Raw genomic sequence first — 21,561 nt, 5'->3', positions numbered from 1 at the left:
TTTAGCAATACAGTATGAGCCACCTAGGATACCATCGCAGTGTCCTAGCAGCACCTTAGCAACCACCTTGGATTGTGCAGCAATGACCTAGCAACAGCTTAGCAACCATCTGGGATTTCAGCAGTGTCTTTGTTTAGCCAAGCTGAAGTTTGTTCACAAATTTCCCTTCTAGTTGTTTAACTCTATCATTGCCCTTATCTTCAGGTCACATTGTGGCAATTTAATGTGATTAGAAACTGCTGCTTAAGCCTCGTTTGATAGAGGGTTGAGCATTCTTTCGATACAGTGTGATTTATCCTGATTCTACAAAGAATATTTCTTGTAATTTGTTTGAACCGTATTATGACCCAGTATAGGGTCAGGCTGTAGCAGAAAATGAGTGTGGGCTCTCTCCCCAGACCTGCTGCTAGACCAAACACCAGACATCATGGAAGTCAGAAAATGGCAGATTTATTTACTTCAAAAGCTCAAACACACAAGTTGAGCTGATGGCTTTAGGGATGAGCTTATGCCAGAATAACAAATTACTAATGATTACAGAACTACGTGATAAAACCTGAAAACAAAATGAAACTAAAATACAAAGGGCTACTTTCTCTCCCTGCTTTAAAACCGGGAGAGACCGTAAAAACAAAACAGCACTCGTCCCCTACTTTCCCAATGTTCACAAAGACTTTCACAGAATCTAACAAAGCTTTCATGAATTTTACAAGCAATACAAAGCAAAGAGTGCCAATCTGATCTGGATAGGTGTTCTTCTGGGTCATGTCAAAGGGGAGAGAACACTGAACCCTGTCTCCCAACATGGTGGTTTGGTGACCTCTTATGCATTAGTGTGCCCCTTGTGGCCAATCATGTGCCTGCACATAAGAGGACACAAACAGGGGAAACACAAAATGTCAGCACGAGGCACACAAGAGGTAAATCACGACCAGGGGTCGTAACAAACCTACTCTCTACACTCTCTACCAGCCTTCACTAGTGGCCACAGAAGGCCAGTGGGTAGCCCCAGACTATATTAATGTCTGATGCCTTTGAAAAAAATGCAAGAAAGCTTTAGTTCCTTCTCACCTAAAAATGCCTCGCACGAGACCCCAAACCTGAGAAACTAGTTCAGTTTCTTCTTTGGATTCCAAAAAGGCATTACTTTTACCACTGGACCGCACATCATATATGGACAGTGACTATTTAGGACGGAGGACAACCCTGCACATAATGTAATTTTTTTTTATTTATTTAATATCCTGTTACATTGACACTTGGATGATCACAAACACCATGGGAAGAGGTGGAGATTCAGCAAAGCCAGTCTCAATGAGATTCAGTGGCAGCACATCTACTAATGTAGCACTTAGCATATTAGGTGACAAGGCTGGCCTCATAAATTAGCATTGGAATAGAAAGCTATCTATAGTCACCTGAGCAAGTGAGGTTTTACCTCTTTACTTTGTCTTTTTGCATATCTTTGGTGTAAAATGGGACTTGTTTCCATTGTAATGCTGATAAGGCTGAGCTTACAAACTTGAGAGTTCTATGTTAATCAGCTTAACTGTCTTAGCTGAGCTCAGTTAAATACCCATCTCTCTCTGTCTCTTTCTCTCTCTTGCAGACTGAGCCTGGCCCCATAGCCATCGAGCCATGTTCAGGTAGCCGTGCTGCAGTACTGACTGTGTTGGTCAACTTACCCCGAGAGAACTCTGGAGTGCCTCCCCCTGGCCAGTCTGGTAAGATCCCACAGGATCCTTTAGAAGCCTGGTGGTCGTATTCTCAATAGTACAGACTCTATTAAAACCATTAAATACCAGATCGAATTTGTGAATATATCGCTGCTGTCAGAACAAAACCTCGTATCTCCAAAATGGTAATGAGATACGAGGTTTTGTTCCGACAGCAGCGATATGTGAAATAACATAAGCGTATATAAAAACAAGAACATAACACAAGCCCCAGTTCTTGTCTTTGGTTCCGCAAATCCAGAGGGAAATGATTCAACGTGTATACAGCCAACTTTTAATTGACTGTATATACTAAACTGCAGTATTTTGTTGGTAGGTATCGAAACAGTTGATGTTCTGTCTTCCCTTCAAGCTTTGGCCTGGTGTTGTGCCATAGCTGCCTTAGGATGTCCTATCTATCTTTTGAAAGTAATATATTCTAAAAGTCTAAAATGGTTAAGAGGGACTTGAGACCATTGTTACGGCCATCCTTAGTAACTTCCATGAATCTGGCTCCTGGGCTAATAGGCAAACATACGGTTAAGAAAAAGCTTTGAGTTCACATGCTGAAAATGTCAATTTCACATACACTAACAGTCAGAGAACTAGTTCTTATTATAATTCTATATCATTCATTTTTTTATTATTTTTTAAAATAAGAGTTTGATGTAGTATGTTAACACTTTATACGTTAAAAAAACAACACTCTCCAGCAGAGGTGGAAAATTCAGGTCCAGAAAGTTAAAATTCTTCCCAGGATTTTGTTCCAACTGCCTGGACAGCTCTGCTGGTGGTTTGATCGGTTTATGAGGAGCCTGGCCACTCCCTATTCCTCCTGTTATATAAAAACAGGACAGCTAATCAGCAGAGGGCCCCGCGAGTGAGTCCTCAATGAATGGGAGTAAAAGGAGCCCAACGGCTAAAAACGAAAAGTTAAAATAGTTTCTAATCACTCGCCCAGAACTTTCCTCACATTTTAGAAAGTAGAAGAATGCATTTCACTAAAAAAACAAAGGCATCTTACCTAAATATTTCCTTTTTTCTACAGCAAACAGGTTTCGGGCAGCCTGTATTGCTTTTGAATGAGGTGCAATACACGGCCAATCAGAGCAAAAGTCATTTACATATGTAACTCTTAAAGGCCTAGTTTAATTAAGAAATGAAGAGAGGTGAAGTGGGCATGTAAAAAATATTACATAAATTAATATTTTTGGTACATGCATCTGCACAAATTTAAGAACTGGACAAAAAATGACAAAAAAATGGGTCCTTTAAATTTAGACCAGCTGCCTGCTACTGCGAGTTTTCAAAAGCTAGTGCTCAAGCTAACAGGCTGGCTCTTAGCCATTAAGATGTAATACTACCTCTAGGTGAGTGTTTGAAATAATTTAACTGAGGCTAATGTTACTGAGGTAGCCTCTGATCTGTATAGACAGCTATACTGGTGCTTTTAGTCCCTCGGCTTTAGTAGTATCTACTGCACCTAACTGAGCTTCAGGCAGTCTTGAATGCTAACTGCTACCCTTTGACCCTAGCAGTAGCTACAATAGGTCAATATGCTTAGCACACATGGTAACTACAAGTGGCTTCTCATGTCGTGTTTAACTCAGCCCCTTACAATTGTGGCTGACACCATTATATCCCTATGACAGCCATGAGTTCTGCCCTTTGTGCCTCAGTATAAATCATGGGAGACAGGCTCTGACTGATCTATGCATGCTTTACAGACACAGTGCCACACTAGGCCTATAAAAGACTGTCACCACTGGAGCGTGGACATTTCATCATCACATTTGAGCAATTCCATTGATTGTTTCAATTTTTCTGCATAATTAAGTTGTTACAGGGGTAACAATCATTCGGAGTGGCTTGATGTTAAATTCTCTGTTCAAAAGCAACATACATAAAAAGTCAGACTTGTTCACAGTGGTGGTGATAGGAACCAGACATCTGAAGTGTTGGAAGAAATCTGAGTTGGAATGATGAAGCATTTCACATCAAACCACTCTGGACTTCATTTACAACTTGAGTCACTAAATTATGCAGAACTTTCGAAAAAGTGGGCTGTAAGTTAGACGCCGAGAACGAGACAGAAAGCCTTTGTTCCTAAGGCTACTATTAACTATTGACCGTTCCACCACTGGCCCCGCTTACAGAGCACCTGAGCTGTTGACCCTTTGCCAAAGTCTGTCCTCCTTGGTTCCTAACAAGCTGACAAGCTTTTGAACACAAAACAGATTTTTTTCCATAAAATTTAGATGATATTATATTAAAGTAATACCTGTTTCATGCCATCTGACTGCACTCACTTTTTTCTGCCATTCAAACATGTTTCTTCCCCCCATTACTTAACCAACTCATCAACTCAGGTAGCCCATTATAATCTGCTTGTGTCAGTCTACTGCTGTTAGCTTAGAATGACCACAGACATCACGTGCCTGTGCTCAGACTGCTAAGTCAGCAGAGGTTAGACACACGAGTCCTTGCTCAAAAGTATGTGGATTTGTTTGTCAGCTGTTTGTTTAATTGCACTGCTGTGTCATTTGATGTACAATGCATATTGGTAGACACAGCCATGGACTCAATAACTTAGATCTATTCAGATTCTTAGAAACCCAGTGAGCAGCGTGGCAGTGAGCCGGACTCCGCTCGATTGTTTCTGTGAAGCCGGGTGTGCTAGGAATGTGTCTCCCTTCGTTCGCCCCACCCCCACCTCTCTTCCTTGTGCATATGTGCTTCCTGGTTCTCCTTCAGTGCCTTCCTTTCAGTTCTCGTTTCAGCTGTTTCACATTGTGTGCTTTTTATATTTTGTCTCATATTGAAATATATATTGTAATATTAGTGCTGATATGATTTATATGCTTAGAAATAGTAAAGAGAGGAAGAAAAAAAGAAAAAGCTTTCATGCATTGGCCGGGAATCGAACCCGGGCCTCCCGCGTGGCAGGCGAGAATTCTACCACTGAACCACCAATGCTTGGATGAACGTGGCTGTGAGTGGTCCGACATTTAATGTGAACGTTGTGAATGTGTGCGTGTGAATCGGGGAGCAGAGAGCACAGCTGTGTTTTCTGTACACATTGTAATCATTAGAGGATCCAGGAGATGTTACTCTGTCTCAAACCCCAACCAGCCATCTCGTTCTTAGTCCTCTAGCTTTCTTCAGGAGAAGAAAGGAGTGAAACGTGAAGTGCAGAAAGAGAGCAGGTGTGTTTAAATGCTGTATTTAATATGTCTCGGTTGGCTTTTTGCACCTTGCCATTTGCACTTGGGGGAATCCCTGACACTAACATCTGTCTGAGCCAGAGAAAAGTTTGATCACCCTTTGGAGAGGTGAGGGTTTAAGACAGCAAAGATGTTAACTTCAGCAGCAGAAGTTGTCCAGAAATCACTGTAATTCTTACTCTAATTTTCTTTTTCCAGCCTGAATACACAAGAAATACTTTATGTTCTGAGATTAACACTTGATTTGCTATGTTCAGATGGGCCTTTATAGACAAAATACTCCATTTAAATGTTATATATGACTACTAGTTTTCTAGTTGGCAAGCTAGAGGTTACACAGCTAACAGCAAAAGGGTTCTAATTCTCAAGCTTGAGTCAGATGAAGCAATTAAGGATTTTCTTTTTCAAAGATGGTCTGCACTACAAAGTTTGCTTAGCTAGCTAATTAGCTCACAGCCTAGCTGGGTTCCTATAGATCTCTGATGTCTGGATGTCAATTTGTAGTCAAAAAGACTCACCAAAACTGATTTTTTTCTCCTTTAGGCCGCAGTAGGTGAAAATATATTGACTTATTAACTCATAAAATTACTTATTTTCTAAAAGTATTGAATAAGTATCTCAAAAATAATGACATACTTTCTCAAAAGACTGAGTGTGTTTACTTAATAATCCAATAACGGCAGAAAATCTGATTTTGTCATTAATCTGATCAACATTTGAGTAATCAGATAATGAGAAACTCTGGGTCTACATGAGTCGTGCAGTAATCAGATTTCTGCTTTACAACCAGCAGATAAACTTACAGAAGAAGGCGTGACATAAACATCATGCCTCTGCTTTTTTTAACTGTATATTTGAACATACATAAGATGAAGAATATTTAAATTCTTCATTTCATCAAGCATATAGTTGGTTTCAGTGTCGCTCTAAAAGTGTAATTTCCGGTGCTGCAGTCTGTTTGCACATGCAGATCAGAGTAAGAGTTTGCATGCAGTGAGAAATCAGATTACTGAGCTACAATCCAGCTCTCTTTATCAGATTTCTGGATCATATTCCAGTCCAAAGAATAGGAGTGTGCCGTTTAGATGACCACATCACCATTTGAATGATCAGGAATCTAGTCATTTAAGTGATTCTTTTTTTAAATCCCACAAACGGGGAAATTTCACCTCCACATTTAACCCATCCATGAAGTGAATGAACACACGAACACACACACACACACACACACACACACACACACACACACACACACACACACACACACACACACACACACACACACACACACACCAGCTGGGGGTTAGTTGTCTTGCTCAAGGACACCTCAGTCATGGACTGTCAGAACTGGGGATCGACCCAGCAACCTTCCGGTCACAGGGCTGGTTCCCTAACCTCCAGCCCACAAACTGCCCCAATGATCCCCTTATTCAATGCAAACAAACACACTCATTGATTTAATATCTTGAAATAATTTCTTGAAGCATTGAAAATAAACAAAATGTATCAGCTTTGGGATATTTATGGTTCACCACAGGGGTTGAAAACAGCATGTTCAGAAAGCATTGTTCCCATCAGCTTGGACTCAGAGTTCCTAACTCAAAATGACACACAACTTCAGAGGTCTGATTCCTCAAAGTTGTTGTTCCCTCCTCCTCTTGTCCTGCGACTGGCCATTTGCGGAAGCGTCCGAGTCGAGAGGTGAAGTTGGCGAGGGCTTGTTAAAACCCGTATTGAAATGCCGTGTTGAAAAGTTTTGTGTTTATGGTTCACAAGTTCAGCCAATCGTCCAGAAACCTCTTTCACCAACTTCCTGCTGAAAGAGAAGGTCTATTGATCTCCTTCATGCAGCGGCTACACTGTATCCCCTTCTTTTCCTCTAGTCTCTGCCCTCCTGCTCTGTCTCTCTGTTTTTTACCTCCTCTCCCTCATCTGCCGCGAGATCATGCTTGCCAAGGAGCCGTGATAAATGAGGTGAAATGTGAGCAGGTGTAAAAAGCACTGCAGGAAGGTGCACTCTGCAAGCCAGCAGCTTCTTCTGCACCCATCTCGCACCACAGAGAGAGAGAGAGAGAGAGAGAGAGAGAGAGAGAGAGAGACAGGGAGGGGAAATGAGCAGAGATAAGTATTAGCATAGAAGTAAACAAAGTCATAGAAAAAGACAGGAGGGAGGGAGAGAAATGGAGTCAAATTGTGCTGACAGAGAATGTTAGCTGGCTGGGAAAATCAAATGCTAACAGAAGAGACAAGGTAAATGTATCCTCATCCCTTAAGCCAGACATCTTATGCTTGCCACTGCATATGGGAGATGAGCGTGTGCTGGCAAACAGGCTCGGCCTGTGTAAGAAACAGAGCACTGATTTGATGAGCACTGACTTCATCTGCTGAATTCTTATCTTATACAGCTTGTGGCTGCAGTGATGAATGAGATGCTTAACTGCATCAGCTGACATGAAAAGTACAAGAGAGCAGTTTAAGGCCTTGAATTCCTTGTCTGTTCCGAAAATATGACTGATTTCATTTGTTGTTAGCTCAATGAGCACAGAGTATTTGAATACCTTATTTGAGTGGTTAATGTGAAATATGTAAATAACTCTTTAACTCAAAGGCATACAAAATTTGCTTAAAGGAGCATAAAGCTGTATTCATTATGTTAGTAACTGAGTAATATTCCAATTATTTTGATGATTAATAAAGTAACTGAAAAATAACCTACTTTTCAGATCCTTTCAAATAGTCCAATATAATTTACTGAATAAAATATAAAAGAAACCTTCATGAAACTTGCCATTACAAACAAACTTGCATTTGTGAGATCCTGCTGGTGTGAGTTTCCTCCCTTTCAATGATGCACACAAAAGCAATCTGAGTGCTAATAGTGCCCCCCTTTTGGAGAATGGGAGAGTGTTCAGACTTTATCATGTGAATACTGGTTTATTAATTAAAATGGAAGAGTAATTACTGACCTGATTAACAAAAAAAAAACTAAAATTTCTCTTCCTACTTTTAAGGAGTTTTAACCTAGTTAAATTCATATATAAACAGCTCCCATTGAGACATGGACTCTACAAGAACTCTATAGGTGCCCTGTGGTATCTGGCACCAAGATATTGGCAGCAGGTTCTTTAATTTGTCTAAGCTGTGAGATGGAGCCGCCATGGATCAAACTTATTTCCCACATGCTTAAGATCTGGGAATTTTGGAGTCCATGGCATCTTTAAATCTTTGTCATGATCCTCAAACCTTTCTCGAAAAACTGTGGAATAACATCATCATGAAAGGTGTTCCTAGTCTGTAACAGTGTTTACAAAGGTCACACGTGTCATTAACATCCTCATGAATCTTCGACCCAGTGTTTCCCAGCAGAACATTGTCTAAATCATCACGTTCCCTCCATCAGCTTGTCTTCTTCCCACAGGTAAACAGTACAGGTCACTTGTTATCCATGTGATGTAAAAGAAAACGGGACTTATCCAAGCAGGTGGCCGTTGCTCTAAGGTTGCTTGTGTGCCCATTGTAGGCATTTATGTTACTGGACAGAGGTAAGTATGGGCACTCTGAACAGTCTGCAACTGCGCAGCCCCATACACATCAAGCTGTGATGCACTGAAACTTGACACATTCCTCTCATAATAATTAAACATTCTGTAGCTCTTTTGTCGACTTCTGTCTGTTTGGCCCAGACAGGATAGCCTTAGTTGCCCTTGTAGCCTTTGTTGCCCTCGTCCATCAATGAGCCATGGCCACCCAACACCCTGTTGCCAGTTTATGGTTTGTCTCTCCTCAGACCACTGTTAGTAGATGCTCATCATCATTTTTACAGAGGGTCCATGGGGGTCCTGACCACTGAAGAACAGGATAAAAGGGGGCTAACAAAGTATCAGAGAAACACATGGACTACAGTCTGTAACTGTAGAACTACAAAGTGCAGCTATACAGTAAGTGGAGCTGATAAAATGGACAATGAGCGTAGAAACAAGGAGGTGGTCATAATATTATGCCTGATCATAACATTTTCTGTGCTCATTGTTGATATATATATATATATATATATATATATATATATATATGGACAGTGACACACGTTTTGGTATTTTAGCTGTTTACCAAAACATATTCAAGATACTCAACATAAGCTTAAAGTGCAGACTCTCTGCTTTAATTTGAGGGTATTCACAACCCAATTGGAGGAAGGGTTTAGGAATTATGGCTCTTTAATATGTAGCTGCCTCTTTTTCAAGGGTCAACAGGTAATTGGACTATTATCTCAAAAGCTATTTCAAGGGCTACATGGGCTATTCCCTCATTAATCCATCATCAATTAGACAAGTAAAAGGTTTGGAGTTGATTCCAGGTGTGGCATTTGCATTTGGAAGCTGTTGCTGTGAACCCACAACATGCGGTCAAAGCAGCTCTCAGTGGAAGTGAAGCAGACCATCATTAGGCTGAAAAAAAGAAGAAATCCATCAGAGAGATAACAGAAATGTTAGGAGTGGCCAAATCAACAGTTTGGTACATTCTGGGGAAAAAAGAGCCCATTGGAGAGCTCAGGAACTCAAAAAGGCATGGACATTCACAGAAGACAACAGTGGTGGATGAGCGCAGGATCCTTTCCATGGTGAAGAAAAACCCTTCACAACATCCACCCAAGCTAAGAAAACTCTCCAGGAAGTAGGTGTATCAGTATCTAAGTCTACTATAAAGAGAAGACTTCATGAGAGCAAATACAGAGGGTTCACCACAATGTGCAAACCACTAATCAGATTAGACTTTGTCAAAAAACATATAAAGAAGCCTGGAACTTCTGGAACAGCATTCTTTGGACAGATGAAACTAAGATCAACCTGTACCAGAATGATGGGAAGAAGAAAGCCTGGAGAAGGCTTGGAACGGCTCATGATCCAAAGCACACCACATCGTCTGTAAAACATGGTGGTGGCAGTGTGATGGCATGGGCATGCATGGCTTCCAATGGCACTGGGTCACTAGTGTTTACTGATGATGTGACAGAAGACAGAAGCAGCCGGACGAATTCGTACATGTACAGGGATATAGTTTCTGCTCAGATTCAACCAAATGCAGCAAGGTTGTTTGGACGTCGTTTCTTAGTGCAGATGGACAATGACCCAAAACTTACTGCGAAAGCAACCCAGGAGTTTTTTAAGGCAAAGAAGTGGAATATTCTGCAGTGGCTGAGTCAATCACCAGATCTCAACCCGTTTGACCCTGTATTTCACTTGCTTAAGACAAAACTTAAGGCAGAAAGACCCACAAACAAGCAACAACTGAAGACAGCTGCAGTAAAGGCCTTGCAAAGCCTCACAAAGGACGAAACCCAGCGTTTGGTAATGTACATGAGTTCCAGACTTCAGGCAGTCATTGCCTGCAAAGGATTCTCAACAAAGTATTAAAAATCAACATTTTATTTATGGTAAAGTTAATTTGTACAATTACTTTTGAGCCCCTGAAATGAGGAGGCTTTGTAGAAAAATCGTTGTAATTCCTAAACATTTCATAGGATATGTTTGTGCAACCCCTTGAATTAAATCTAAAAGTCTACACTTCAGTTGCATCTCAGTTGTTTAATTTCAAATCCAACGTGGTGGCATGCAGAGGCCAAATCATGAAGATTGTGTCACTGTCCAAATATTTCTGGGCCTATCTGTGTGTGTGTGTGTGTGTGTGTGTGTGTATATGTATATATATATATATATACAATTTCAACATGTTTTTGTCCCATTGCTTGTTGTTGACCATTGGGCAGGTGCTGAAGCGTTGAAGCACAGGCATGTCTAGCTCCTTTTTAGGGGTGCCAAATGGACATTTGGTAGAATTTAATGACTTTGTTTTGCATCTGTATTTGAATCTCTTTAGAACGTGGTGTCATATGTTGCATTTTGAGACCTTCTATCCTGCTTTACATTGCCAGACAGGTTCTATTTAAATAATGATTAGATTCAACAGGTCTGGCAGTAACCATGCCTGGGTGTGGCTAGTCAAATTTAACTCAGTAGTCAATTCTGTTTGGTTAACCGGTTGATTTAGTAGCTAAGGGGGCAAATACTTTTCCACATAGGGCCAGATAAGGCTGAACAGCATTTTTCCTTCAATGAAATCCTTTAGAAACAGTATTTGCGTTTACTTGGGTTGTCTTTGTGTAATACTAACATTAGTTTAATGATCTGAAACAAAACAAGACAAATGTGCAAAAACAGAAGAAATTGGCAAATCGGTCACAGCACTGTATCTTTTTATCTTTTTCATGGTCATTCAGGCTATTTTGTACGGTGGCCTTTTAGGGCCACAGTTAATAAAAAAAATAGTAGACTTCAACTTCGTAAGATTTTGTGAAAAAAGTCGTACGGTGTGAAATTTTGAGAATGAAGTCGTAATATTTCGAGAAAAAAAGTTGCAGAATTATGAATTAAAGTGGCACTAATACCAGGAGAGGTCGCAATATTGTGGCCAAAGCCTTTGCAAAGGGAAGGCACCATCTCCTCGTGTTAAAATGAGGGGTGTTGAGTTGGTGGTGGAGCTATACTTTCATATTGATTTCACCCATAAAGAAATACTCCCTGTCTCTCCTGGACCATCTGCACCAGCTTGTTATTAGTGTCAGAGATTGTTGAAATGATTGTGCAGGAAAAGGAGGATCACAGGCAATGACCGTCTACACGGCTATCAGTGGCTACGTCTCCGTGCCATTCAAAGAGGGCATGAAGTTTCACAGACAATGAGAATGATAATCAAAATAGTCGATCCACAGGGAGACAGGAGTGAGTGGAGCTCTGGCGCCGACAGCAACCGAGAACACAACGCGTTATGGCAGTCCCCCTACAGTTAGCCCACCATATCCTCAAAATATTTTGTCTCAAAATATTACTTTATTCTCTAAATAGTCTAACTTTTTTTCTCAAAATATTCCAACTTTATTCTTGAAATATGATTTGATTCTTGAAGTCTGCTTTTTGCATTTTTATTAACAGTGGCCCTAAAATGCCATCGTAATATTGCTTGGACTTCAGCCACCTGCGGGGTTGTAGCATATCCAAGCTTTCCGGGTGGCAGAGCATTTTTAATGACATAATCAAATAATATGAGTCTTGATTGGCTTTTACCTCTCCAAACACCATGGCTGTAAAGGGAGCGTGGCACACTGATCACCACCACGGCTGCTTTGTAAACAAGACTGCACATTTGACGTTTTATGAAGCTTGTCCATAGTGTATTAAGTGCAAATCCTTAATTAGATTGTGCACAAGATTTCAGTGCTCTCTGAAAATCCTGACTCACTGTCTTCCCCCATAAGCTTTTGAGCCTCAATCGATGCTGTGCTTTGAGGGCTGAATGACAACTTACGTCTATGCAAATGAATCTTCATTTACTCTGTTTAAACCTCTTTTAAACTGTTGTCAGGTAATGGCTCTGTGTACATTTTATATATAGTGGTTATGCTGTACAGCACATATATGAGTGAAATAATCACCATGGCAAGTGTTTCACTCAAATCAGCAGTTCACTCTGGCAGTTTTCGAGCTGAAAGAAGCACACAGGAAGTGAGTAAAGTAGTGAAAGAAGAGATGTCAGAGTCAGAATGGAGTGTGAATGGGAGAGCCTCAGAGCTTTCATCTGCACTGTGCTCAAAGGCACAAGATTATCCAAAGACTGCCAGCAGCACAAAACCTATTTGTTCCCAGAAAGAGGCCCTGTCTGTCTCCACAGAATGGACTATGTAAGGTCAGTCATGTCCTTCAGCCTCCCCGCTGCCTCCCCCTTTTACTCCACTTCTCTCTATGGATGTTGGTCAGAATGTTCGTTTTGAAAGCTCTTCCATGTAGAAGGATTCAGTATCAGTGGGCCTGCTGACTGTCACAAGAACCATGCAGCATTTTGACCTCTCCATGAACACCTTTCTTCCATTTACAACCTTTTATATGAGCCATAAAATTTTGGATGAGTGTCTGCAGATCATTTTATGTTGAAACAATGGCTCTTTCCTTTCTGTTTCATACCACTAAGAATTCAGACATGTTTATAACTGCCCTAGATTTGGATAATGCATTTATTTTGGCCAGAACGCTTGCTTTCAAAGCTGTAAAGCTGTCTCACATGGCCCATAACTTGTGGCAATGCTGATCACCAAGTGAGTTTTTTTTCTCTCTCTATAACCAGGAGAAATGTATCTTCCACAAACGCAGAAACTGTCACGGTTGCACACATGCAAAAGAACTTTCTGTACGCAAGCTTATGTAGTCCTAGGATCGTGGACATTGTGGAGAGTTATATAATTCATGCGCTGTCTACTCTATTTGGTGTCTAGCTGAGATGTTCACAAGTTGCTTCATGCAAGTCTGAGTCGAGTCTCCAGACTCTGAGTTGTGCATCTGAGTCAAGTCTCAAGTCTCTAAGGTGTGAGTCTGAGTCAAGTCTCAAGTCTCTCAGTTGTGCATTGAGTCGAGTCTCCGGTCTCCGAGTTGTGCATCTGAGTCAACTCTAAAGTCTCTGAGGTGTGAGTCTGAGTCGAGTCTCCAGTATCTGAAATATGAGCCTCAGTTGAGTCTCCAGTCTCTGAGTTGTGCATCTGAGTCAAATCTAAAGTCTCTGAGGTGTGAGTCTGAGTCAAATCTAAAGTCTCTGAGGTGTGAGTCTGAGTCAAATCTAAAGTCTCTGAGGTGTGAGTCTGAGTCGAGTCTCCAGTATCTGAAATATGAACCTCAGTTGAGTCTCCAGTCTCTGGGTGAGCCTGTCAGGTGTGAGCCTGTGTCAAGTCTCGAGCCTGTGGCGTGCAAGTTCGATTCGAGTCTCGAGTTTAGGAGGTGTGAGTCTGAGTCAAGAGTCTCCGGGGTGCGAATCCCAATCAAGCCTAGAGTCTCTGGGGTGCGAATCTGAGTCAAGTTTCGAGACTCTGAGGTGTGAGTCCCGGTCGAGTCTCAAGTCTCTGGAATGTGAGCCAACCAGAAATAGAAAGGGCAGTTTTTCATCATGGAAGTGACTACAAGGTTATTATACAACAGTTAGTTCCGGTCATGCAAGCTGATTGATTGAGAAGCATTCTAACCATGTTGTTATTTCACCATAACATCACAGCCTTTTACAAACACTGCATCACTCCGCTGAGATGCCGTTGCTAAGCAATGACAGGAGACGCTCAAGCAATTTGAACTATTTGAACGTTTTTACTTCTTTCTTTGTCACAAACAGAAAACGGACACTTTTAAGATCACATTTGACCGACAGCCGATTTAGTCTGACTCTGAAGATGAGACTACGGTAATTCTCGAACTGTCAGTTGGTCTGGGAGGAGCTGGAGAACGAACTTCCGGCTGTGTAGCGAGTGGGTGGAGCTCGTTACTCTGACGTAGCAACAAACTGCTCGTTAAGGACCTGTAATTTGGCGTTAAGGACCTGTAATTTGGCGGAAGAAACAAACATTAAAACATATTAAACACCACATTCACAGCCTAGTTTATTAATTTCTTACTTTATTTATTTAACTGTGGTATAAAAGCACAGAACGCTCGAGGTCATGTGTTATCACGTTTAACATCACGGCTGTGATGATCTGCCACCAAATCAAAGCTGTGATATTATAGCACACTCCCTCTCGTGTTCTATTGCTTACATAACATAGATTCACTACAATACCCATAATGCAGTGCCCTCAGATCTCTACTCTGTGTGTGACTGATGTAAACCTGAAAGACAAAATATTGAATATCATGTTTTGAATGTGTTAAACATGAGCCATCACACTTTCAGTGTTTCTGCAGTGCTCTTTCACCTCAGATAGACCCCCCATCCCCCATTACTCACTCACTCACTCACTCACTCACTCACTGATTGACTCACTCAGTTACTTACTCATTATCTCACTGACTCACTGAATCACTCACTCATTCACTTCCTAACTCACTTACTCACTCAACCACTAATTCACTTTCTCTCTCTCTCTCTCTCACTTTCTCTCTGTCTCTTATTCTTTTAGTCTCTTTTTCTCACTTCTCATTCTCCTCTCTCTTGCTCTCTCTGTTGTCTCCCTCTCTCTGTGTCTTACTCTTTTACTTCTCATTCTCTCTTTTGCTCTCTTTGCTGTCTCTCTCTCTGTTATTCTTTTATTCTCTCTTTCTCTCACTTCTCATCCTCTCTCTGTCTTGCTCTCTCTGCTGTCTCTCTGTCTCTTTCTCTCTCTCTCACTTCTCATTCTCTCTCTCTCTTGCTCTCTGTTGTCTCTCTCCCTCTCTCTCTGTCTCTTATACTCTCTCTCTTTCACTTCTCATTCTATCTCTCTTGCTCTCTCTGCTCTCTCTCACTGTTATTCTTTTATTCTCTCTTTCTCTCACTTCTCATTCTCTGTCTTGCTCTCTCTGCTGTCTCTCTCTCACTCCTCATTCTCTCTGTCTTGCTCTCTCTGCTGTCTCTCTCTCACTCCTCATTCTCTCTGTCTTGCTCTCTCTGCTGTCTCTCTCTCTCTCTCTGTGTTACTCTTTTATTCTCTCTTTCTCTCACTTCTCATTCTCTGTCTTGCTCTCTCTGCTGTCTCTCTCTCACTCCTCATTCTCTCTGTCTTGCTCTCTCTGCTGTCTCTCTCTCACTCCTCATTCTCTCTGTCTTGCTCTCTCTGCTGTCTCTCTCTCTCTCTGTGTTACTCTTTTATTCTCTCTCTCTCTCTCACTCCTCATTCTCTGTCTTGCTCTCTCTGCTGTCTCTCTCTCACTCCTCATTCTCTCTGTCTTGCTCTCTCTGCTGTCTCTCTCTCACTCCTCATTCTCTCTGTCTTGCTCTCTCTGCTGTCTCTCTCTCTCTCACTCCTCATTCTCTCTGTCTTGCTCTCTCTGCTGTCTCTCTCTCTCTCTGTGTTACTCTTTTATTCTCTCTTTCTCTCACTTGTCATTCTCGCTGTCTCTTTCTCTCTCTCACTCATTCTTTTATTCTCTCTCTTTCTCTCACTTCTTATTCTCTCTCTCTTGCTCTTTGTGCTGTCCCCCCTGCTCTGTCTCTCTCTCACTCACTCTCTCCTCTCTATAATATCCCACAGAGGGAAAACTCATTCATCTTTTCATATTGTCTCTCTAGTTTAGTGTTTGTGTTATGAATGATTCCTAAGAGATAAGTAGTTTAAGTGTAAGCGTTTCTGGGGAGTGTGTGGGGGGTGGGAGGAAATGGGGGTTTTGCAGCTTCTCTTTTTTCTCCAATAGCTGAGCACTTTTCTTTTTAAATCTTGCATTGTAGTGCAGAAGCAGCTCTGTATAGAACATCAAGCAGAATAGCAAAGAGCTGCTTTGTGTTATAGCTGTGGTTGACATAATAGAGAGTCATTGTGGGCTGGTGCTGACCCCTGAGCTCCAGAGGAATGATCTCACTTCCTCTCATCTTTTCAGCTGCACTGTCAGCATCCCCTAACTGAGCTCTCACTGAAGGCCTAATCACCATTTAATGGCTATATTTGAAAACTCGGCACAAAAGGACTTGTTTGTAAAAGCTTTTAGCTCTTATCCAAAACCTTTACCTGTTAGATGTGAAAATAAAAAGCAATATAACCTGCATTAAGGTATGATGCAGCAGCAGCTGATGCACTTTACTGACCAGCACTGAGCAAATTTGTGACTTCATCACAGAGATGGCAGAGATGACCAGTATCAGTACTGGGCCAACATTGGTTCTGCAATCTACCCTGACGTCGCAGAAGTGCTTATAACTCAACGTAACATAAGTTAGGTAAATCACATGAAAACAACAGCAAACATACTAACCAACTGTCACGATTGGCCCCTCCCAGTCTGGTCCATGTGCGTTTTTGTTTTGGTTTTTCTAGTCCGGCCCCCTCGTTTTGTGACTCCACCCCTGATTGTTTTCACCTGTCCCTCGTTGTCCCTTTGTTACTTAAGCCCTGTGTTTGCACTTTGTCTTGGCTGGTCTTTGTATCGTTTTTGTCCTGGCTCTGGTTGATGTTTGCTTTGTCTGTGTAGTTAGTCTATTCTGGTTTATGTCAAGTCTATACCACAATCTCTACGTATTGGCTCTTTGACCCTGGACCATTATGACCCTGATTTTGGATTTGCCCTCAATAAAAGTCGCTTACCTCCGCACATGCGTCCGCTACCTTGCTCCGCGTCACACCAACTCACGCTAATGTAAGAAAAAGCAGCAGCTAAGTAGTATTTTAATCATGAACCTTTAAAAATATATTTTCCTTCTTTTGGAAGACTTTAAGTGTTGCCAACTAAAATGGTTAATACTGCAGGGAATGTGCTAAAGATGAGGTTAAATCGTTACATGATGTAACCCCATTTACAAAAAAAGTGACACTGTACAAAATGTAAATAAAAACAAAATGCAATGATGTGCAGATCATTTTAACCCTGTATTTAATTGAAAATAGTACAACATATCAAATGTCGAAACTCTGAAGTTGTATTGCTTTTGAAAAATATTTGCCCATTTTGAATTTGATGCCAACAACACATTAGAAAAAAAGTTGGGACAGAGGAACAAAAGGCTGGTAAAATCATGTAACACTAATAAAAAACACCTGGTGGTTAATTGGCAAAAGGTCATTAACATGATTGGGTATAAAAGAGCATCTCAGAGAGGCTGAGTCTTTCAGAAGTAAAGATAAGGAAGAGTTCACCACTCGGTGAAAGACTGTGAGCAAATAGTGCAACAATTCAAGAATGACGTTTCTCAACATAAAATAGCAAAGAACTTTTGCTTTTCATCATCTATGATACATGATATCATTAAAAAATTTTGATAATTTGGAGAAATCTTTGTATGCAAGGGAAAAGGCCAAAAGACAGTATTTGCTGGCTGTGATCTTTGTGCCCTCAGATGACACTGCATTAAAAACAGACATGATTCTGCAATGGAAATCACCGCATGGGCTTAGAAACTTCTGAAAACCACTATCTGTGAAAACATTTCATCACTGCATCAACAATGCAAGTTAAAACTCTAAAACACAAAGAAGAAACCTTATATAAACAGGATCCAGAAACACTGCCACCTTCTCTGGGCCCGAGTTCATTTACAGTGAACTGGGCTGAAGTGTCCTGTGGTTTGACGAATCACACACACACATCTTCTAAGCCGCTTCTCCTTCTGGGTCGCAGGGGGTGCTGGAGCCTATCCCAGTGGTCAGGCAGAAGGCAGGATACACCCTGGACAGGTTGCCAGTCCATCGCAGGGCAGACAGACAGACAGACAGACACATTCACTCACACACTCATACGTAGGAGCAATTAAGCATGTCCAATTGGCCTGACTGCATGTCTTCGGACTGTGGGGGGAAACCGGAGAAAACCCATGCAGACACGGGGAGAACATGCAAACTCCACGCAGAAAGGACCCTGGTCACCCGGCCGGGGAACCAACGAATCAACATTTGACATTTTTATTCGAAATCATGGACACTGTTTCCTCTAGGATGAAGAACATTTAGCTTGCTATCAGTGCACAGTTTAAAAGCCAGTATTCATGATGGTATAGGGGGCATTACTGCACATGGCATGGGTGACTGGCACATCCATGAAGGCACCATTATGCTGAATGATGTATACATGGTTTGGCAAATATTTCTACTGTCAGTTCCAAACATGCAGTCGCATGCTAAAGTTTGAACCCTCAGTCAAAATAAGTTAATATATGCTCTACATTGAATACACTGAATTCATATGTGGCAAATTTAGAGCACAGTATTCATTTGCTGAGTTTAACATTTTGATATAATATATAAAATGTGTCATATCCTTTGTACAGGCCTTAATTTATGATGCAGTGATGACAATGCAGTGATGACAGAGCTTAAAGAGCCTCCGTTTGAAGACTGTTAGTTAATAAAGCATCCTGACAGACAGATTATAGCCATGGTGTGCTGCATGGTTTATGGTTGGGGTAACAACGTTACACAAAACAAAATGGTGTAAGCTTTTATAGCTGTCTGACGTTGTGAGGAGAGAGAGACTGAGTGTCTGAGCCAGAAGAAGAAATCTTTGGATAGTGAGAATAAACAGCTTTACAGCAGAAGGAAAAAGCCTACTTTACTTTTAATGTAAGTCAATGGATCCAGACTTCTTTCCAAGTCATTTTGGGCCATTTTGTTTGGTCTATTCTTCATAAAATTGGCACACAATATCAAGAGCAACATCTATTTTCAAAATATGTCAAAAACCGAAAAACGACAAAAATGAAGATATGAGGTTTTCTTCCAACAGCAGCGATATACAGGGTAATTATACACTCACCGGCCACTTTATTAGGTACACTTTGCTAGTAAAAGTTGGACCCCCTTTTGCCTTCAGAACTGCCTTAATTCTTCATGCCATACTTTCAACAAGGTGTTGGAAACGTTCCTCAGAGATTTTGGTTGGTTATTTGAGTTCCTGTTGCCTTTCTATCATCTGGAACCAGTCTGCCCATTCTCCTCTGACCTCTCACATCAACAAGGCATTTTTGTCCACACAACTGACCGCTCACTGGATGTTTCCTCTTTTTCGGACTGTTCTCTGTAAACCCTAGAGATGGTTGTGCGTGAAAATCCCAGCAGATCAGCAGTTTCTGAAATACTCAGACCAGCCCGTCTGGCACCAACAACCACGCCACGTTCAAAGTCACTGAAATCACCTTTCTTCCCCGTTCTGATGCTCAGTCTGCACTTCAGCAAGTTGTCTTGACCACATCTACATGCCTAAATGCAGTGAGTTGCAGCCATGTGATTGGCTATTTGTGTTAACAAGCAACTGAACAGAACTGTACCTAATAAAGTGGCCGGTGAGTGTAGATGGGTGGTTATGTTATTGCAGGCAATAACACATAATAAGTATAATCTTCTGGGTTTTGAATACTACCTGTAGTCTGCTTTTGCTGAAGTTAAGATTCATTGCTCATGAACAGTTTGACAGGACTTCAACTATGAGGAATCAGCGCCGTTATTGCTGAAAAACAAGAACATCCAGTTTATTCCACTGCTGAGCTGACGAAGAGTTTGAAGTTTGGAAAATTAAAGAACATTCTGCTGATTGCTGTGGAACATGGCCATTGCTGCTGGCAGTGTTAGAATGTAGGTCGCTGCTCCATTCAAACCACAGAATATCTGATTTGATGCCCTCCAACTGCTGTCTTACTTTAAGTGTATTAGGTGGTCAGAAAGAGGGACGCCTGGAAAGCTTTATTAAACACAATGTGTGTTGAATACATAGTTTTGTTTAAACACTGCAGAACAGTACAGTTTGTTAGTGTTACATCTCAACCTCACACGGAGAATTCTGTGCTCAGCTTCGTAACTAGCAAACTGGTCTGTTTTATATTTACAGGCTCATTATATGCTGTCCAGACCACTTCTGATCATTTTGAAGGCTAAGGAATATATTCCCATAATGACCTGAGACCTGTGCAGTTTGAGGTTATTGCTTGCAATGAGGTTGCAGTGGGTACGTAATTACTGCTCATGTGTTGATAGTTATACCAACAGTTTATGAGATGCCAGTTTATGAGGTGCACCTTTCTGGTACCCACACTTATTTACAGTTACTTTTTTCAGCTTCCCTCTATGCTATCCATTAAGGGAACGGTACCACTATAGGACCACAGTTTGAGATAGTTTGACAGTTTTGTACAGTTTGAGATCTCTGACCCCTCATCAGTGGTCAATTTCTGGCCAGCAGTGAGAACATGTGTCTTTCCGTTGATAGACAGGGTAGAGAACTGTATAGTAACAGATGGGCTTGCAGTGAGGAACCCTCAGGGACTTCTAGCCCTTCAGAGAAGGCCTGATGAGTTCTGTGAATATAATAAGAGGCATATATCACTGTTGTCATAAGAAAACTTCATATCTCCAAAATAGTAACTTTACAGGAGAAAGAAAAAGACTGCTTTAGTTTCAATGTAAGTCAATGGAATCAGTCTTTTTTCCAAGTCATTTTAGGTCGTTTCTTTTAGTCCATTCATCATGAAATTTACAAACAATGTAAAGGACAATTGGCCTTTTCAAATGATGTCAAAAACTTAAAGTCAAAAATGAAGAAACAAGGTTTTCGTCCAACAGTGGAGGTATGTAATTTCTACATAATATCATAATTATTCTTGTTGTATTAAAACTCTTGTAGTATTGTTGAGACGCTCTTAATTTATTGTTAAGTTTTGGTTGGAAAATACAAACGCTGGTATTTGTGGTATCTAGATAGATACAGCCAATCTTGCTTTTCCATTGATTATGACCAGGCAGGTTGTGCAAAACAAAGTCACATAAAAGTGAAACTAAACTTTGTGCTGCCTCTGCTTGCCATGTGCACTTGATACAAATGGCGACACAGATCAAGGCGTTCATATGGTGGAGAGTATTTTGCTCACAACACTGTTCCTACAGAACAACACAGATTCCAAATGATTCTGTGCTTCAGATTGCATTTTTACCATTGCAGGTCCTCACAGATTAAAAGTAAACATGTTTCAACTCTATCTGCTAAGATCTATGATGGCAAAAAATGCAATCTGTGCATAGAATCAGTAGAGTCCTGCATTGTTGGAAATACAGGTGCTGTGTAGAGTCATTTCTCATTCGTCATGGTACAAGCAATGTAAATGTTTCCTCAAATGCACAACAGTAGTTTTAAGGTCCGATTGGGAAC

General features: G+C 41.1%; 1 protein-coding gene and 1 non-coding gene across 2 annotated transcripts in view; one reads left to right on the top strand and one right to left on the bottom strand.

Moving 5' to 3' along the window:
* Positions 1 to 21,561, top strand: part of atrnl1a (attractin-like 1a) — a 383,555-nt gene that overhangs the window by 350,284 nt on the left and 11,710 nt on the right. The window contains exon 28 of the mRNA XM_037538727.1: positions 1,610 to 1,724. Within this exon, the coding sequence (XP_037394624.1) occupies positions 1,610 to 1,724 (115 nt within the window). The remainder of the gene's footprint in view (positions 1 to 1,609; positions 1,725 to 21,561) is intronic.
* trnag-gcc lies at positions 4,621 to 4,691 on the bottom strand. Its single transcript has one exon. It is a non-coding gene; the product is annotated as a tRNA-Gly (tRNA).

This window comes from Pygocentrus nattereri, chromosome 5 (assembly GCF_015220715.1).
Source record: "Pygocentrus nattereri isolate fPygNat1 chromosome 5, fPygNat1.pri, whole genome shotgun sequence".
Taxonomy (NCBI): domain Eukaryota; kingdom Metazoa; phylum Chordata; class Actinopteri; order Characiformes; family Serrasalmidae; genus Pygocentrus; species Pygocentrus nattereri.
The sequence above is the reverse complement of the archived record's forward strand: the minus strand, read 5'-3'. Positions and strand labels throughout refer to the sequence as shown.